Below are 14,331 nucleotides of genomic sequence, written 5' to 3'. Positions count from 1 at the left end.
TTTATTATTTAGTAATAGAAACATGCAGAAAGATTAATGATATTTATCTGACTGTATCAAAATCTTGCTGCATTTTTTGTTTACTTGCCATCAGGTGAAACTCTGGTGTCAAAACTGCTGCGTTATAAATGCCACTTGAGAAGATTTTGTGCGCTGACCAGAGAGGGTAACCAAGGCGGTGATCAAAGATGACTGTCAGGAGTGTGACTGCGCCCCACGCCCCTCCTTGCAGAATTATAAAAAGCAGAGGCCTTTGGGAATTAGGGAGGCTGGAATAGAAGAATCTGTGGAAGCCCAGGATCTGCTCATTACACAAGAAGCTTAACTAAGAGAGACCATGTGTGCATTAACATGGTCAGAGCATGGGGAGAGGGTGGTGAGGAAATTTCCTGGGCAGAGCGAAGGAGAGCTGGTTGAGGCCAAGGAGCTCTGGAGAGAGAAACGTCCATGTTTGGCTGGGATCTCAGGCAGATAGGAGGAGAAATGAGCTGGAGAGATGGTGAATGAAGAGTTCTGTTTTAGCCAAACTAATTTTGATATACCTATTCGATCCAAGAGGTTTTGGTGAGTAGAAAGTTGGATGTACGAATTTTAAAGCTTATTGAAAAATTCGGTCCTGGAGATGGAAATTTGAGAAATGGCTAGAAGGTAGCAAATGGATGGCACTTGAAACTATGAGGCTGGCGGAGATCACCCGGGGAGAGTTTAGACAACGAAGAGGGCTCAGTGTCATCTCTGTGTCTGTTGATTGGTCGAGAAGAGCACAAGTTGAAGAGAACCATCAGTCCAGAGGAGTCATGGACCCTGAGGCGAGCTGCAGGGCAGCTGGGAATCAGGGAGAAGGTGGTATCACAAAAGCCACCAGTGAAACGCATTTCCAAAAAGAAAGAAGTAATGGAATGTGTCAGTGCTCTTGAGAGGCTATGACGTAGGTTGATTTCCATATTTTTCTAAGGGTGCATGTAAAATATCTGGGATAGAGGTGCTCTCAGTTTTATGTAGAAAGTGACAAAACCAACTGGCAGGAAATTTAATACTAAATCTTTGTTTCCTAATGCAGAAACTGATGCTGTCAGAATGTGTAGTCTGCCTCGGTGGGAGTAGGGGGTGGTGTAGGAGAAAGACCTGTAAGAAACAGGGACTCATTAAATGCTTTTTAATGAACTTTCTTGTGTAGGAGATGGCACTGAATATGCTTGGAGAATGAACTGTGATAGAATGAATAAACACCAGTAAGTTTAAAAACTTGAGAAATTCCTGTCAGCTTACTAATTTGCAGTTGGGATTTTAACTGACTGTTTTCTAAGCCTAGAAAAAACTCAAGGGAAAACCAGCATTTAGAAAAGTGTACAAGAGCCCAAGACACCTTATTAGTGAGCCATATGGCAGTTCCTAGCCATATGAACATTTCATTGCTTTGATTTCTTCCTTTCCCAAATTCACAGTGCATTGCCAACAAAGCATTAAGGCTCAAAAATGACACCCTGTATTAGCCTAACAAGGCTTTATGGATTATACAAGAATGTGTTGGATATTTATAGCCTGCTGAAAATTCCTGCCTACACCATCTCTGAGGTCAAAATACAAAGGCCCATCCATCCTAATGGCATGTCATGTAGCCTGTAACTGATGAGTTAGGCAAGCAAAATGCATTGTGCTTGCAGATTCAGGATGTTCCTGAACTTGGCGGATAAATTAGAATTCATATAGGAATTGGCCTCTGCCTACCTATTTAATGTAGATGCTTCTTGAGGCCGCCTACTGTGACATAATTCCTTCTCTGCTCCCTCCCTGAACTTCATTGTATTCCTTCTTAACCTCAAGTCATAAGGTTACTAAGGAATAGAAGCAGATGCAACTATTCTAGTGATTCTCAACTGGGGGAGATTTTGCTCCTTATATGAAACTTGTGGCAATTTGGACATCTTTGTGTGTCATGACTAGGGGAGGTAGTGCTACTGAAGTCTATTGAGTAGAGGCTGGGGATACTGCTGAACATCTTACAGTGCAGAAGACAGTTCCCTGCAACAAAGAATTATCCAGCCCCAAATGTCAATAGTGAGGAGCTTGAGAAACCCTGAGTCATTCTGATGGCTCTCAGGACATGACTGGGGACCGCAGGCAGATGTAAGTCCTAGATGAGGAAAGTGGAAGGAGAGAGAGAGGAGCGGGAAGAGAAAAAGTAATAAAGGAAAATAGAGGTATCTCTGCATATGGTAGAGTATAATAAATAGAGAACCAGGAACAATTAGGGATTTTGTAGACACTCAGAGTCTCCCATTTTCAAGGGGTACTTATGTAGTTGGCATGCAGGAATGTGTTTCCATAATATTATAAGCTAATAGTTTGAGATTTTAATGAATATAATAGAATTCCATAGTAGTTGCAAAATGGGTTCATCCAGGTGATTCCTCTTCTTTAAGAATTAATTTACTTAGAAATGACACTAGAATGGTTGGAATATTTCAAAATAGATGTAACATTTTTGAAAAGTTCTTTCATCCTTTAGAGTAGTCAGATGTCTTTCACTTCCATAGGAAAAAACTCTTGGTCAGATCTGAGTCTATATCCATTTGTTCATCCTCTGACCTCTTTTTTCTTTCTTGCATGCCTGATCATCTTCTGGAGGATGGATCTGTGTTGTATTCCGTCTCTGTCTAGTTCTAGGGAAACAGCATTTGCCCACAAATATTTGATTAATTCTCCTTCTCTTCATACTGCTGTCTTTATTGAAACAAGTTTAAGGTTGAAACAAATTTAAGGGAGTCCTCCTGGGAATTAATTTATCTTGTCTTAGAGAAGGGCAGGGGTTAGCTAGGAACTTTGGAGAATGTTGTTCCTTTGGGCTAGGTCAAAGCTGTCAGAAATGGATGGAATGAGAAATTAAAGTAAGATTTGCCTGGGGCCAGATCTGTTTTCTGTTACAAGTGAAGGCATTACTGCTAACACAGACATGCACACACTCACATACACATACACACATATACACACGCACATACAGTTGTTGTTAATAGAGGACTTTCTCACAAAAAAAAAGGTCTTGAAAATGTTAGAATATCTCATTTCCATCATCTATCAAACCATCACTGTTTCTTCATCTTTCAAAGCTGATTTTGGAAATGGGCCTTCCATTTCTGTGTATTTCTGCTGTAGGAATTGTGGATGGTAAAGTAGGTTTGGGGGAAAAGAATTTTGAAAGATAAAAATAACAGTAGCAAGCCTATTAATTGGGATTATAGTTGAACAGAGATACATAAACACATATTTCTAATCATCCTCTGATAGATGTATTCACCAAGGATGAAGAGATATTGGTATGGAAAGAGAACTTGGTGATGGAAAGAGAGAAAAAATGAATTAACAGATGTGTTGGGCGGGGGAGATGTCAAGGCAGGCAGAAGAGAAATTTGGATGGGTAAACAAGAGAGAAATTTAAAAGTAAAGTGATTATTGACTGGACATTATTAAATGAAGCAGGGATTCCCAACCCGAAGAGACTTCTGTTTTGCCTCTGCTTTTCTTCCCTAAATTTTATGAAAGAAGTTTCATTCAGAGTGAAGATATAGTTAAATGCTAGGTGAATATTGCTTAATTGGATAACCTACTAGAGTGTGTAATGGGGCTGCTATCCTGTCATTAAATTAAATGTGCATCAGCTATGAGTAATTGAATGTAAATTAAGGGCAAGTTTGGCATATGCGTGCCAAATAGTGGTTCAGATAATTTCCTTATCAATTACATATAATTCATGCCAGTTGACTTTCAAAAATATATATATGAGAAATATCAGGTTTGCTTTTGTACATGTGGCTATATTTTTAGCATGAGAAATAGATTTTTCCATTAGCATATGTCAAAAGAGAAAATTCATATATCAGGGATTTTTGAAATGAGCAGTATTTGTTAATATTATTCATCTAAAGAGCATGCAATTTTAGAAGATTAATACATTTAAAATAGAAAGGAACATGGTATGTCCAAGGTTATATCATTCTGCCTACGTTATAGAGCAATGACAGTGGCATTCATCTGAATCATACCATTTATATGAAGAAAAATGACAGATCACAAAATGAGCTGCATTCTCACAATCACATTTCTTAAGTATCTACAGTCATATGGTTTGGAAAGGTGCATATTTTTGAGCTTGTTTTTGGTTCTATCAGAAATTAAGTCTGTATATTTATTATAATGTATAGCGTTCATAAAGGAAACATACTTCATTCATTTGACTGTCACTTGTTTAGTGACAAGGATGTTGCCATGTTCACTCTAGAGGGTCCTTGAAGCTAAGGCCTGCTCTTGGGGCCAGTACTTGACCTCCTGCTAGGGGCTGTTTTGTTTTTCTCACTTCCGCTATCCTGCTGAAGTCTGATTCATGGTCTGCCCTGCACTGCTGGTCACCCTCCGGCTTCCTCTGAATCCAGGATTCGTTAATGCCAGGGACACCCATTGTACCTGTGTGCCAAGCCCTCTGTGAGGACACAGTGAGGGTTTTACATGATGTGAGGTGTATCACCCACCATGTGTTAGCAATGAGAGATAGTTAAGATAAAATTATAGAAAATTCAATATTACCTCCGTACTACGTATTCTGATTCCCTTTTTTGAGTAGGAGAGAAAGAGGTATAGATAGACAAGAGGCAGGAATTACATGAATCCTGAGTATATAAGACCCTAATCACCTTTGTGGTCATCCTTAGTTAAGAACATCAGAGTATAAAGAAGCTTACAGACCACGGCTTTAAGTTATTGTGAATTCTTTTTTGACAATCTCTGTATACCTGCTCCATTTTTAATCCATTCAAATATGCATTTGTCTTTGATATTAAGGTCCCCAAGGTATTTCTCTTGACTTTCGTTAGCTACTTGTGTCATAAGTCTGCCAGGTTTTATAATCTTGGCTTCTCTTAGTCTTCCAGTTGTACACAGTTCTAGACTTCTGCTTGGTTTTTAACTCCCCACCCAAAGTAGACCTTAGGACAGCACCCTTCTGGTGCGCACCCTTTTGTACCTTTATCCACATCTATACAAAGTTACACACATGGACATACATGCACACATATACGAGGTTTTGTTAGTTTTAAAAAATAAAAATGGATTTACATTTTTTATGCACTCGTTATATAATTATACCACAATTTATTTTTAATAGTAATATACCATGGATATTATGTCTTGCTAATAAATGAAGCTCTACCTCAATCTTTTAAAACTGCTACTTTATTCCATGGTATATATTTAACCTTATCCCTGGATAGACATTTAGGTTAGATACAGTTTTTTTTGTAAATAATGTTGCATAAACATTATTGTGCAGATTTCCAAATAAAGTTGTAACAGAAATGATAACCATGTCACATGCTAAACAACCTATTAATATTGGCCATACTTGTATGAAGTTTAGAAGTACAATCATGTAACACATACAAGAAAATTAATTAACCTCTATACTCAGAATTTTCTTTACGTGAATGTAGTCAAAGTTCCTTGTCTCTGGATTGTTGTTCCCATTGATTACCATATTTCCATGGGATTCTTAAACAGCTGGGTACTTGGAGATGGAAAGTGGGCAGGCAATGTGACTGAAGAATTTGAAGGAGGAAAAATTCTGAATTACCAGGCAGTGAACCATCTGAGAAGAAATGGAAGATTAGTTTGACAGTCAACGAAAGCTGAAACTATGGAAAATCCTTGATTTTGCTTTTTTCATGTTTTCGCTGGAGCTGAGTCAAAAAACTTCTCTCCACCTTGACCTATACGAATCCCGCTCATCCTTCAAAACCGCAAATAATTCTAATTCCTCTAGAAGCCATAAAACATGGTAATAAGATCATGGGCTCTAAAGAAAAGAGGCCTGTATTTGAATTGCAATTCTGCTAAATAGCTGGATACTTCTGCGAGGTCACTTAATTCACAAAGCTGCAGTTCTTCATTTGTGGCTCATTTTTAGGTGCCAGAGGAGAGGTTCAGGAAGAATAGTAGGACAGATGGGAGGAGAGGTAGATATGGGCTAGATTATGCAGCCTTCTTAATGACAGAATGAGCATAAGAATATGGCTTAAAATCAACCTACTAAATGAGACTGTAGCCTAATATATATATATATTGTGTGTGCAAGAAAGATTAGCCCTGAGCTAACATCCATTGCCAAATCTCCTCTTTTTGCTGAGAAAGATTGGCCCTGGGCTAACATCCATGCCTATTTTGCTCTACTTGATATGGGACGCCCCATAGCATGGCTTGATAAGCGGTGCGTTGGTCCGTGCCCGGGATCCAAACCTGCAAACCCCTGGCCACTGAAGCAGAACACACAAACTTAACCACTACGCCACCGCGTCGGCCCCTGTAGCCTAATATTTTTACATGAACTCTGGCAGTGGCCAGGTAACTCTAAAATCAAGAGGGATGGTTTTGTGAATTCTGTAGTAATTTCTCCCATACTTATACTGCTGGGGGAAATTTCTCAAAATAGGGTACTCAGCAGATGAAATAACATAAAGAGAATGATAGTCTAAATTTTATTTAATATAGAACCACCAAGGAATGCAGAAATAGAGCTATGTTTATGGAAAATTCTCAGAGGTAAGAAAGGAGCATATTGTGAAAGGAGGAAAAGGAAGGAATGTTGACCTAAAGTCACCAAAATGTTATTCCCTGAGTAGTTAACAGCTTGTTGAGATTATTGTTTCATATCCTTCAATGCCAGACAGTGGAGATGAGTCAGGGCAGAAGCTGTAGGTGGAGGACTTAGAGTGGAATGGAGGAGAGCAAGAATCAATAGCGTTCTGCCTACTCGACATCATGACAGCTGGCCTCTGTGTAGCTGGAGTGTATGATTCAGGGTTGTGCCAATAGCACATCTTCGCTATACATCAGTGTTGGGACTATTTGAAAACTGCTGCCCCGGCCCAAATGTTGTTAGCCCCAGATTTCAAACTTGAAAGGAAAGGGCTTTCTTGAACATGAGCTGAACCTTCCATTTGCTTTCCCAACAATTGATGTCTTCTGCTATCTTCATTGCCATACTCTAATTCTTTGGGCAGCAACTCAAAATCCTTTCCCCGTAATCGGTGACTTTTGATAATAGGCAGGAAATAAATTAAAATCACAATTAAAATAGCCCTCTCTTGGGGAAAGAAGTTGAAATCTGATGAATCAGACAGATAGTAACTGCAAAAATGGAAGCAGGAAAGGAAACTGGAGAGCAGCCAGGCGGTTCACGGTGAGGTGGACACCCTCGGAAGATGTGGTCTGTGCTTAGTTCTTATTTGTGACCTTCCGATCTCATGCCTTGCATTTCATATGCTCTAATAAATACACATTGGAAAGATTGATAATTGTGTCACAGGAATAAGAATAATGTATAGCTGTGTGACAACTGACAATTCAGCTCAGCAAATGAAAAGGTAATTTCGGGGAAAGTAAGTAAATATCTAGGAAGCACAGTTATTATTGAATGGGGAATGGAGAGGGCAGTGAAATAAAGTGTTCTGAAAAATATTACTCTTGGTGATAGAAGACATCCAGGCTTGAAGACAATACCCTATATTTAAGGCAATTATGTAGCTTCTAATACTGTGAAAGAGGCACTGAATTGCTGATTAAGACAAACCCCACAAGCACCAAACCAACAATGGCATGACTTCAGCCTGTGTTTGCTGTCATTCTTTTTTGTGTCCGCTCATACAAATCTGTCCTGTTTCTTTTCTCTGAAACCCAGAATCTGAGCACAAATGCATTTATGGATAAAATAGTGTTATGCTGGTGTAGTGCCATCTAAATGATCTGGTCTGAAATGTGACCTCGGTCCTGTGAGCGCCTCCTGTAATTAAATGTCAGGATTGTTTCCGGTAAAATAATTTTGTCCCAGCTGCCCCAGCATTACACGTCTAGCATAACTATATCTGCATATCAACGTGTACCAGCCAATGGGTTAAGCATTTCACATCTTATTTCATTTATTCCTCAAAAGAATCCTTTGCAATAGATACTATGGTAGCCATTTTATAAATGAGGCCTCCAAGGCACAGGAAAGATAAGAAATTTGCCTACAATCTCACAGTTAGTAGGTAGTGGAGCCAGGATCGTCCTGTGCTCAAAGCCGGTGCTCTTGGCCTCAGAACCCCACCCCCTCTGGGCTTGCTGTTTCAAGGAGGCTGGATCTATACAACCTACGGCATTGTTGTCCTTCCCACTCATAGATCTGCCTTTCCTATGATATTGAAGTACTTCAGGGACGGAAGCATTTTTGTCATCTCAATGCGTAGTCTGATGACCTCATCCTACAAAAATTTCCATTTTGCAAAGCAGACTTTCTCACTAAAAGTAACTTTTTGCTCGGTTTTTAAACTCAAGTGAAATACAACCACCTTGATGCCCAGCAGATTTTCTGTCCCTGCCCTGCTCTTCACCTCCTATTCTCCCTCAGATCTTTGAGCTGTAGTCCCAGCACCCAGCTGTGTTTAGTAGCTGGATTTGTTTCTTGTTTCTTATTTTATAGATTTTTGGTATATTTTGTGGATATGTTTTACATTTTGTCAGTCTGCTGCATTGAGACATTTTAACACTGATTTCAGGAAAATCTCCAACTTTTAGGGTTCTAATGCAGGTGAGATCCTTTCATCTGCATCTGTGTGAACTAGATTAGATCCAAGCAGAAAATTTTGTTGAGACTTCACTGCTTTTGTATATCTTCGATACGTAAAATTTTTACGTAAGTAGTTTAATTGCATTGCATTATAAATCTTTCCCAGATTGGGTACATATAAATTACATTTTTCCTTTGGAATTCAAATGTCTTTTAACATAGGACCTCATTATATTAATAACTGTCCCCTTAAGACCTCACTTTTTTCTTTCTTTTTTTTTTTGTGAGGAAGATTAGCTCTGAGCTAACATCTGTTGCCAATCCTCCTCTTTTTGCTGAGGAAGATTGGCCGTGAGCTAACATCCGTGTCCATCTTCCTCTATTTTATGTGGGATGCCTGCAACAGCATGGCTTAATAAGCAGTGCATACTTCCGTGCCCAGGATCCGAACCTGTGAACCCCGGGCCGGGGAAGTGGAGTCTGCAAACCTAACCACTACACCACTGGGCCAGCCTCAAGAGCTCACTTTTTTAATGAACAAGGTTGAAAGAGCTTCAAAAAAGGAAGGAGAGGATGCAAACCCAGTTCAGGGAAGCTATTTCAGAGAAGTTAGGACTCTTCTTGGGCTTCTCTAACCACCTCATAAGGTTGCAGTTTAACTTTTAGGAAAGTATCTAATTACTTTTCAATAAAATTTTTTTTCATGAGATTCCTGTCTTTTTTTTGAGGAAGATTGGCCCTGCGCTAACATCTGTTGCCGATCATCATCATCTTCTTTTTTCTCCCCAAAGCCCCAGGACATAGTTGTATATCGTAGTTGTAGAGTTGTAGCTCTTCTATGTGGGCCGCCACCTCAGCATGGCTTAATAACCGGTGAGTAGGTCTGCGCCCAGGATCCAAACTGGCAAACCCCAGGCTGCCGAAGCAGAACGCATGACCTTAACTGCTATGCCACTGGGCTGGCCCCTCCTGTGTCTTAATTATTTAATTTTAATTATTAAAGCAATCCAATACTCAATATAAATACGTTTTCTCCTTGTCTGTTAAAAAAAAAAAACTTAAGTAGAAGAACTTAAGGTACTTTATATAAAGGGCTGGAAACAAACATTTGGGGGGAACAATGGATGGAAATAAGCAAAAAGTTCATTGAGTCCTTCTGTGTAGAAATTGGCCTGATTTCAGCCCACTACCAAGAGAATAGCCACAGGCTCAGAGAGCTTCGGTTGCTTGATACTACAGTCACCAGTAACTTTGAAATAATAATGCCCATTCTTGTAAGTCTGGATGTTGTTAAGGCATTTTACTGTTTAGAATCTTCTTATTTTGTTGAATTCCTTCTGACCTAAACTTTTGACTATTTAAATTAGCTTTTTAACCTTTTGGGGGATCTCAGATCACTTTGATAATCTATAGAAAGCAGGAGAAAATGCACATACACATAGACACACCAAATTTAGCATAAAATTTCAGGGAGTTCAAGGATTGTTGAACTTATTTGAAGACCCCTTTGAACCTATTTGAAGTGTTTTAAAGAGCTCTATGGCAAATTATGTTTTCACAGAGCAAACAACATTCTCTTTAAACAAAACTCGTTTAAGGAAATTGTGTTGTATCAAATGCTTTGTGGATCAAGGGTAGATTAAATGAACAGAAAATAAGCAAAATAAATGAATAAATAAAGTCAGGCACATGCATAAAACTCTCCAGATAGACAAACATTCGCACAAGGTATACAGTTATATCAACATTGCTTTACCAGCCTGTGGTAAGCTCCCCATGTGGCTGACTCAGTATATCCACCTGCATTATATTAAACTAGACTAAAAAAATCCAATATTCTCTAATTTGAATATTCTAGCAATAACATTATCAATTTTAGGTTTTTAAAATGATAAGTATTTCTGTATTCTTTCAGAGTCAATTTTTACCTAGGGAAATTCAGATATTTTTTGTGATGGTCTCTGTAGCACATTCAACATCAAAATTCAGAAAGTATACTTGGTGTCTCAGCCTCTTTATTTCTAGAGAAGACAGCCGTGTTTCTATTTAATATGTTTATTTATTAGCTCATAGTTGCCAGTAAATATTTGAAATCACTTTCAAATTTCTTGATATAAATCTTGATATAAATTACATTTCTCACCAAACTGAGACATGTTGATAGCTTTACAAGTTTTATAAAAGTATATTAAGAACCTTAAGTTCCTTTAAAACAAGATATCACGTGTGTCAAAATATACTTCTCAAAATGTTAAACATAATTCTCGTATAAATTGGTACTGAGCATATGTCAAGATTTCATTTAGTGCAACCAGCAGGCTGGCAAAGCCAGTTCAAAAAAGAGGAATGTGTATTTATCCTGTATCCATTGCTGTATCAATTCTATATCTATAAATATAAATTTTGGTGCCAGTCGTGAGTGAGACCATTTTTTTCCCTATCAGTTATTTAATTTGTAGAACCCATTCATATTAAAAGCTCCATATACCCAAGATTTCTAATAATGGATCCTTTTTGTCCTGCTAATTTTAGGCTGATGGTTCTACAACTTGAGCATACACCAGACTCACCTGAAAGATTGCTGGGTCCACCCCTACGGTTTCTGTAGACCTCGAGTGGCACCTGGGAATTTGTATTTCTAACAAGTTCCCAGCTGATGCTACTCTTCCTAGGTTCATAGTTTGAGAACCACTGATTTAAGCAGAGGCTTTGCCTGAGGATCTAGTGAGGCAGATTAAACCCCCAAAGAAGTCAATGCAAACTCTGAATGATTTTCTTATTACTTCTCCCATGTTATTCCCATTTCCTTCTCCTCTCCCCTTCTGTATACACAAGGTCATCCACACCCAGCTGCACCCCAAGGGTGCTCCCTATATTGGAACACCTTAAATCCCTAACAAGGGTCAAATTCCCAGTGTCTTCCCCACAGAGACCTGGCCTCCCTCCTCACTTGTCCCATTTCTGTAAGTGATTTCAATTTCACCATGAGCCAGGGCTAGAATGCTCCAAATCATGTGTTATAAACTAGAATGTGCTTTTTATTATTTTTTTTAAATTTTCATCTCTTAATAGGGGAAATTTTTATACCTATTGGAGAACCCAAATGTAAATAACAGCCAGCTGCCACTAGTTTCTCAGCTTCACAAAGGGAAAGAAATTCCCCAAAGGAAGTAAATGTCCCAAGTTATATAATTTATGAATGTTTAATGGAATAATTGAAAACCTTCTGGAAATTTTATGTGGGAGTTGTTTTAAAGTGCTATGTGAAGTAATTCGTTTCAAAGCAGAGTCTTTGTTTCTGTTTCTAGTAAAAAATGTGATTTGGTCTCTCACCAGTGCTTTGTTTAGGAAAGGATGCTCACTCTTAGAAATAGATGATATGGCAGAATGTGGAGTGAGGGACGCCCCTCAGGTCATTCAAATGGAGCCGTGAAGATGTGTGTGTCTCTTTCCAGGACCATGAAACCTCCTTCCCCAGGGCACTCTCAGCTCAGAGGCTCTCCCCTCGGTGGTGCTTTCTAGATGGTGAGTGTTTCTGTATTTCTTGGAGGGCTGGGGGTTGGGGAAGCAACAGGGCAAGACATTGGTTGATAGAGTGACTCTAGTTTTCCAAAAGATTGTTCAGAAACCCTTCACATGGCTCCACGTGATTGGTATTTGCATCTCAAACGATGTGGACTTGCTGATGTTGCCACACAATTTCCTGAAGTCATTTTCCTCAAAGCAAGTTGATTAAGTTTGGCTGAACTTCTCAGCATCAAATTGCTCAAGCTGACCTCTGCCTTTCAGTTCCCCCCTTTCCCTAACACGTGTTGAGTGCCTATCTTAAATTTAGGCCGGTAGATGGATTCAATAAGCATGGGATGGGTACTAATTTGTATGTTGTTTGCATGTTATGGAACTTTCATATTATTTTCATTAAACCATCATTTCAGTAAGATGTATAAATTTTTATAAAAAGGTAGAAATTTTCAATTGCATTCAATTCTGCTTTGCTGAGCATGACATATTGAATGCGTAATATGTCAGTTATTTTTTGATTCGGTAATGAGTCCATTTTTCATGTCCATCTCTCACTCCCTAGATGCTGTCTAGTCCTACTTTTCTATCCAATTACTCATATTACAGTACATTCCTGTTTCTATGCCACCAGTATATCTGCTACCCAATATCTCTTTTGTCTATGTGGATACCCAGTTTTCAGTGTAGATCTTTCTTTTGTTTATCTGTGTATGCATCTGAGAGGATATAAATGTGGAATTGAGTATGACAGGATGTGTGAGTGTGAACAGTGTTGTGAAGGTGAGCGCTTGTATCTATATGAGATCTAATTCACATAAATCGTGACATCAGTTTTCATTAATGGCTTGTCAACTGCCTCTGAAGATACTTTACACGACTTTTCCTCCAGCTGCTTTATTCCCTAGTAATGAGAAGCACATTCATTTGTTTCTCCTGAATCTAAGAGGAACAACTTACATTTAAGAAAATTATGACAATTTATATGACTTGTTCTATATACAGTCTATTCTATATACAGTCTCAGATAAAATTACAACTGTGGATAATGATCTTAACCCAGATATTAGGTTTACTCTATAAATAGTTTCATTAAAAACCTTTAAAAGGTGGTTGCAGTCAGAGTTAAAAAGAACAAAGCAGTGTAAGTCCTCAGGCAGATTTTACTCTCCTGTTGCTTTTAGAGGGCAGGGACCATGATTGTCTTGTTTCTTAGCTCATTTCCCTTTGGAGAGAAGCTACTCATTAAATATTTATGATTTTCGAATGATTATTTGCATTTTGAGTTTTTCCCTCTAGTACTATGTACTTTGTAGAAAATCTATTTATAATATTTGGACTCTGTTAGATAGATTAGAGTGAGGAAGAACATAATTCTTTTGAATATTAAGACTAATCAGAATAATTTCTACAAACCCATTGTTTGCAGTTAAGATTTTTTTTCTTAAACCATAGATGCAGCCCAATCCCTTTTAGAAATGCTTAAATAATTTTTTTTTTTTTTTTTCTGCTTTGGCTTTCTTCAGACATGGCTTAGGGACTCAGTTTTAAAGTAAAATAATTCCTTTAAGACCAAATGTGGTCCCTGGCTCTGCATCTTCAAGCTCTTTTCCAAAATGAGAGTCACTTGCTCAGCAAGTCTGGCTAACAACAGGTTTTTCCTAGCTTTACTTACTTAACAAATACGTTTTGAGTCCCAGCTCTGTTTAAGGTCTTGTGCTAATATCTGGAGACATACAAGAATAAATGAAACACAGACCTTTAAACAGGCAGATATCTTAGTCTCATAGTTATTTGTGAAGATAGTTTCTATGAGAAGTGTAAACAAAATATACTTGTGCGTAGAGGTAGGAGCAACGAATTCTGGCTGGGATAGGGAGAATGAGACTGAGGAAGGTTTCACAGAGGAGGTGGCGTTTGAGTTGGTCCTTAAAAGACAAATAAGATTTAGATATGCAGATAGAATGGGGAAGTGCTCTCTAAGCAGTGGGATAGCAGGCAGAGGTATGGAAGTCCTGAGTTTTTCTCAATAGAATTAGGGACTGGCCAGTAGTCCACATGACTGCAATTGAAGGGTTTTGATTGACGTTGTAGGAGAGAAGGTTGTAAATTTGGTGCCAGATTACAGGACACTCTGAATGCCATATACATTTTTTTTTTCCCTAGCAACTTCTGCTGATCGCTTTTATCGAATAGACAGATCTCAGGTAAGTTTTCTTGAG

At 38.5% G+C, this 14,331-nt stretch overlaps 1 protein-coding gene across 9 annotated transcripts in view; it reads left to right on the top strand.

The window, feature by feature from the left end:
- DGKI (diacylglycerol kinase iota) overlaps positions 1-14,331 on the top strand; it is a 309,867-nt gene that overhangs the window by 223,598 nt on the left and 71,938 nt on the right. For all 9 annotated transcript variants that reach the window (XM_058530901.1, XM_058530951.1, XM_058530892.1 and 6 more), the window contains 2 exons: positions 12,046-12,115; positions 14,276-14,316. In XM_058530901.1, the coding sequence (XP_058386884.1) occupies positions 12,046-12,115; positions 14,276-14,316 (111 nt within the window). The remainder of the gene's footprint in view (positions 1-12,045; positions 12,116-14,275; positions 14,317-14,331) is intronic.

Source organism: Diceros bicornis, chromosome 3 (genome assembly GCF_020826845.1).
Source record: "Diceros bicornis minor isolate mBicDic1 chromosome 3, mDicBic1.mat.cur, whole genome shotgun sequence".
NCBI classification, from domain to species: Eukaryota; Metazoa; Chordata; class Mammalia; order Perissodactyla; family Rhinocerotidae; genus Diceros; species Diceros bicornis.
The sequence above is the reverse complement of the archived record's forward strand: the minus strand, read 5'-3'. Positions and strand labels throughout refer to the sequence as shown.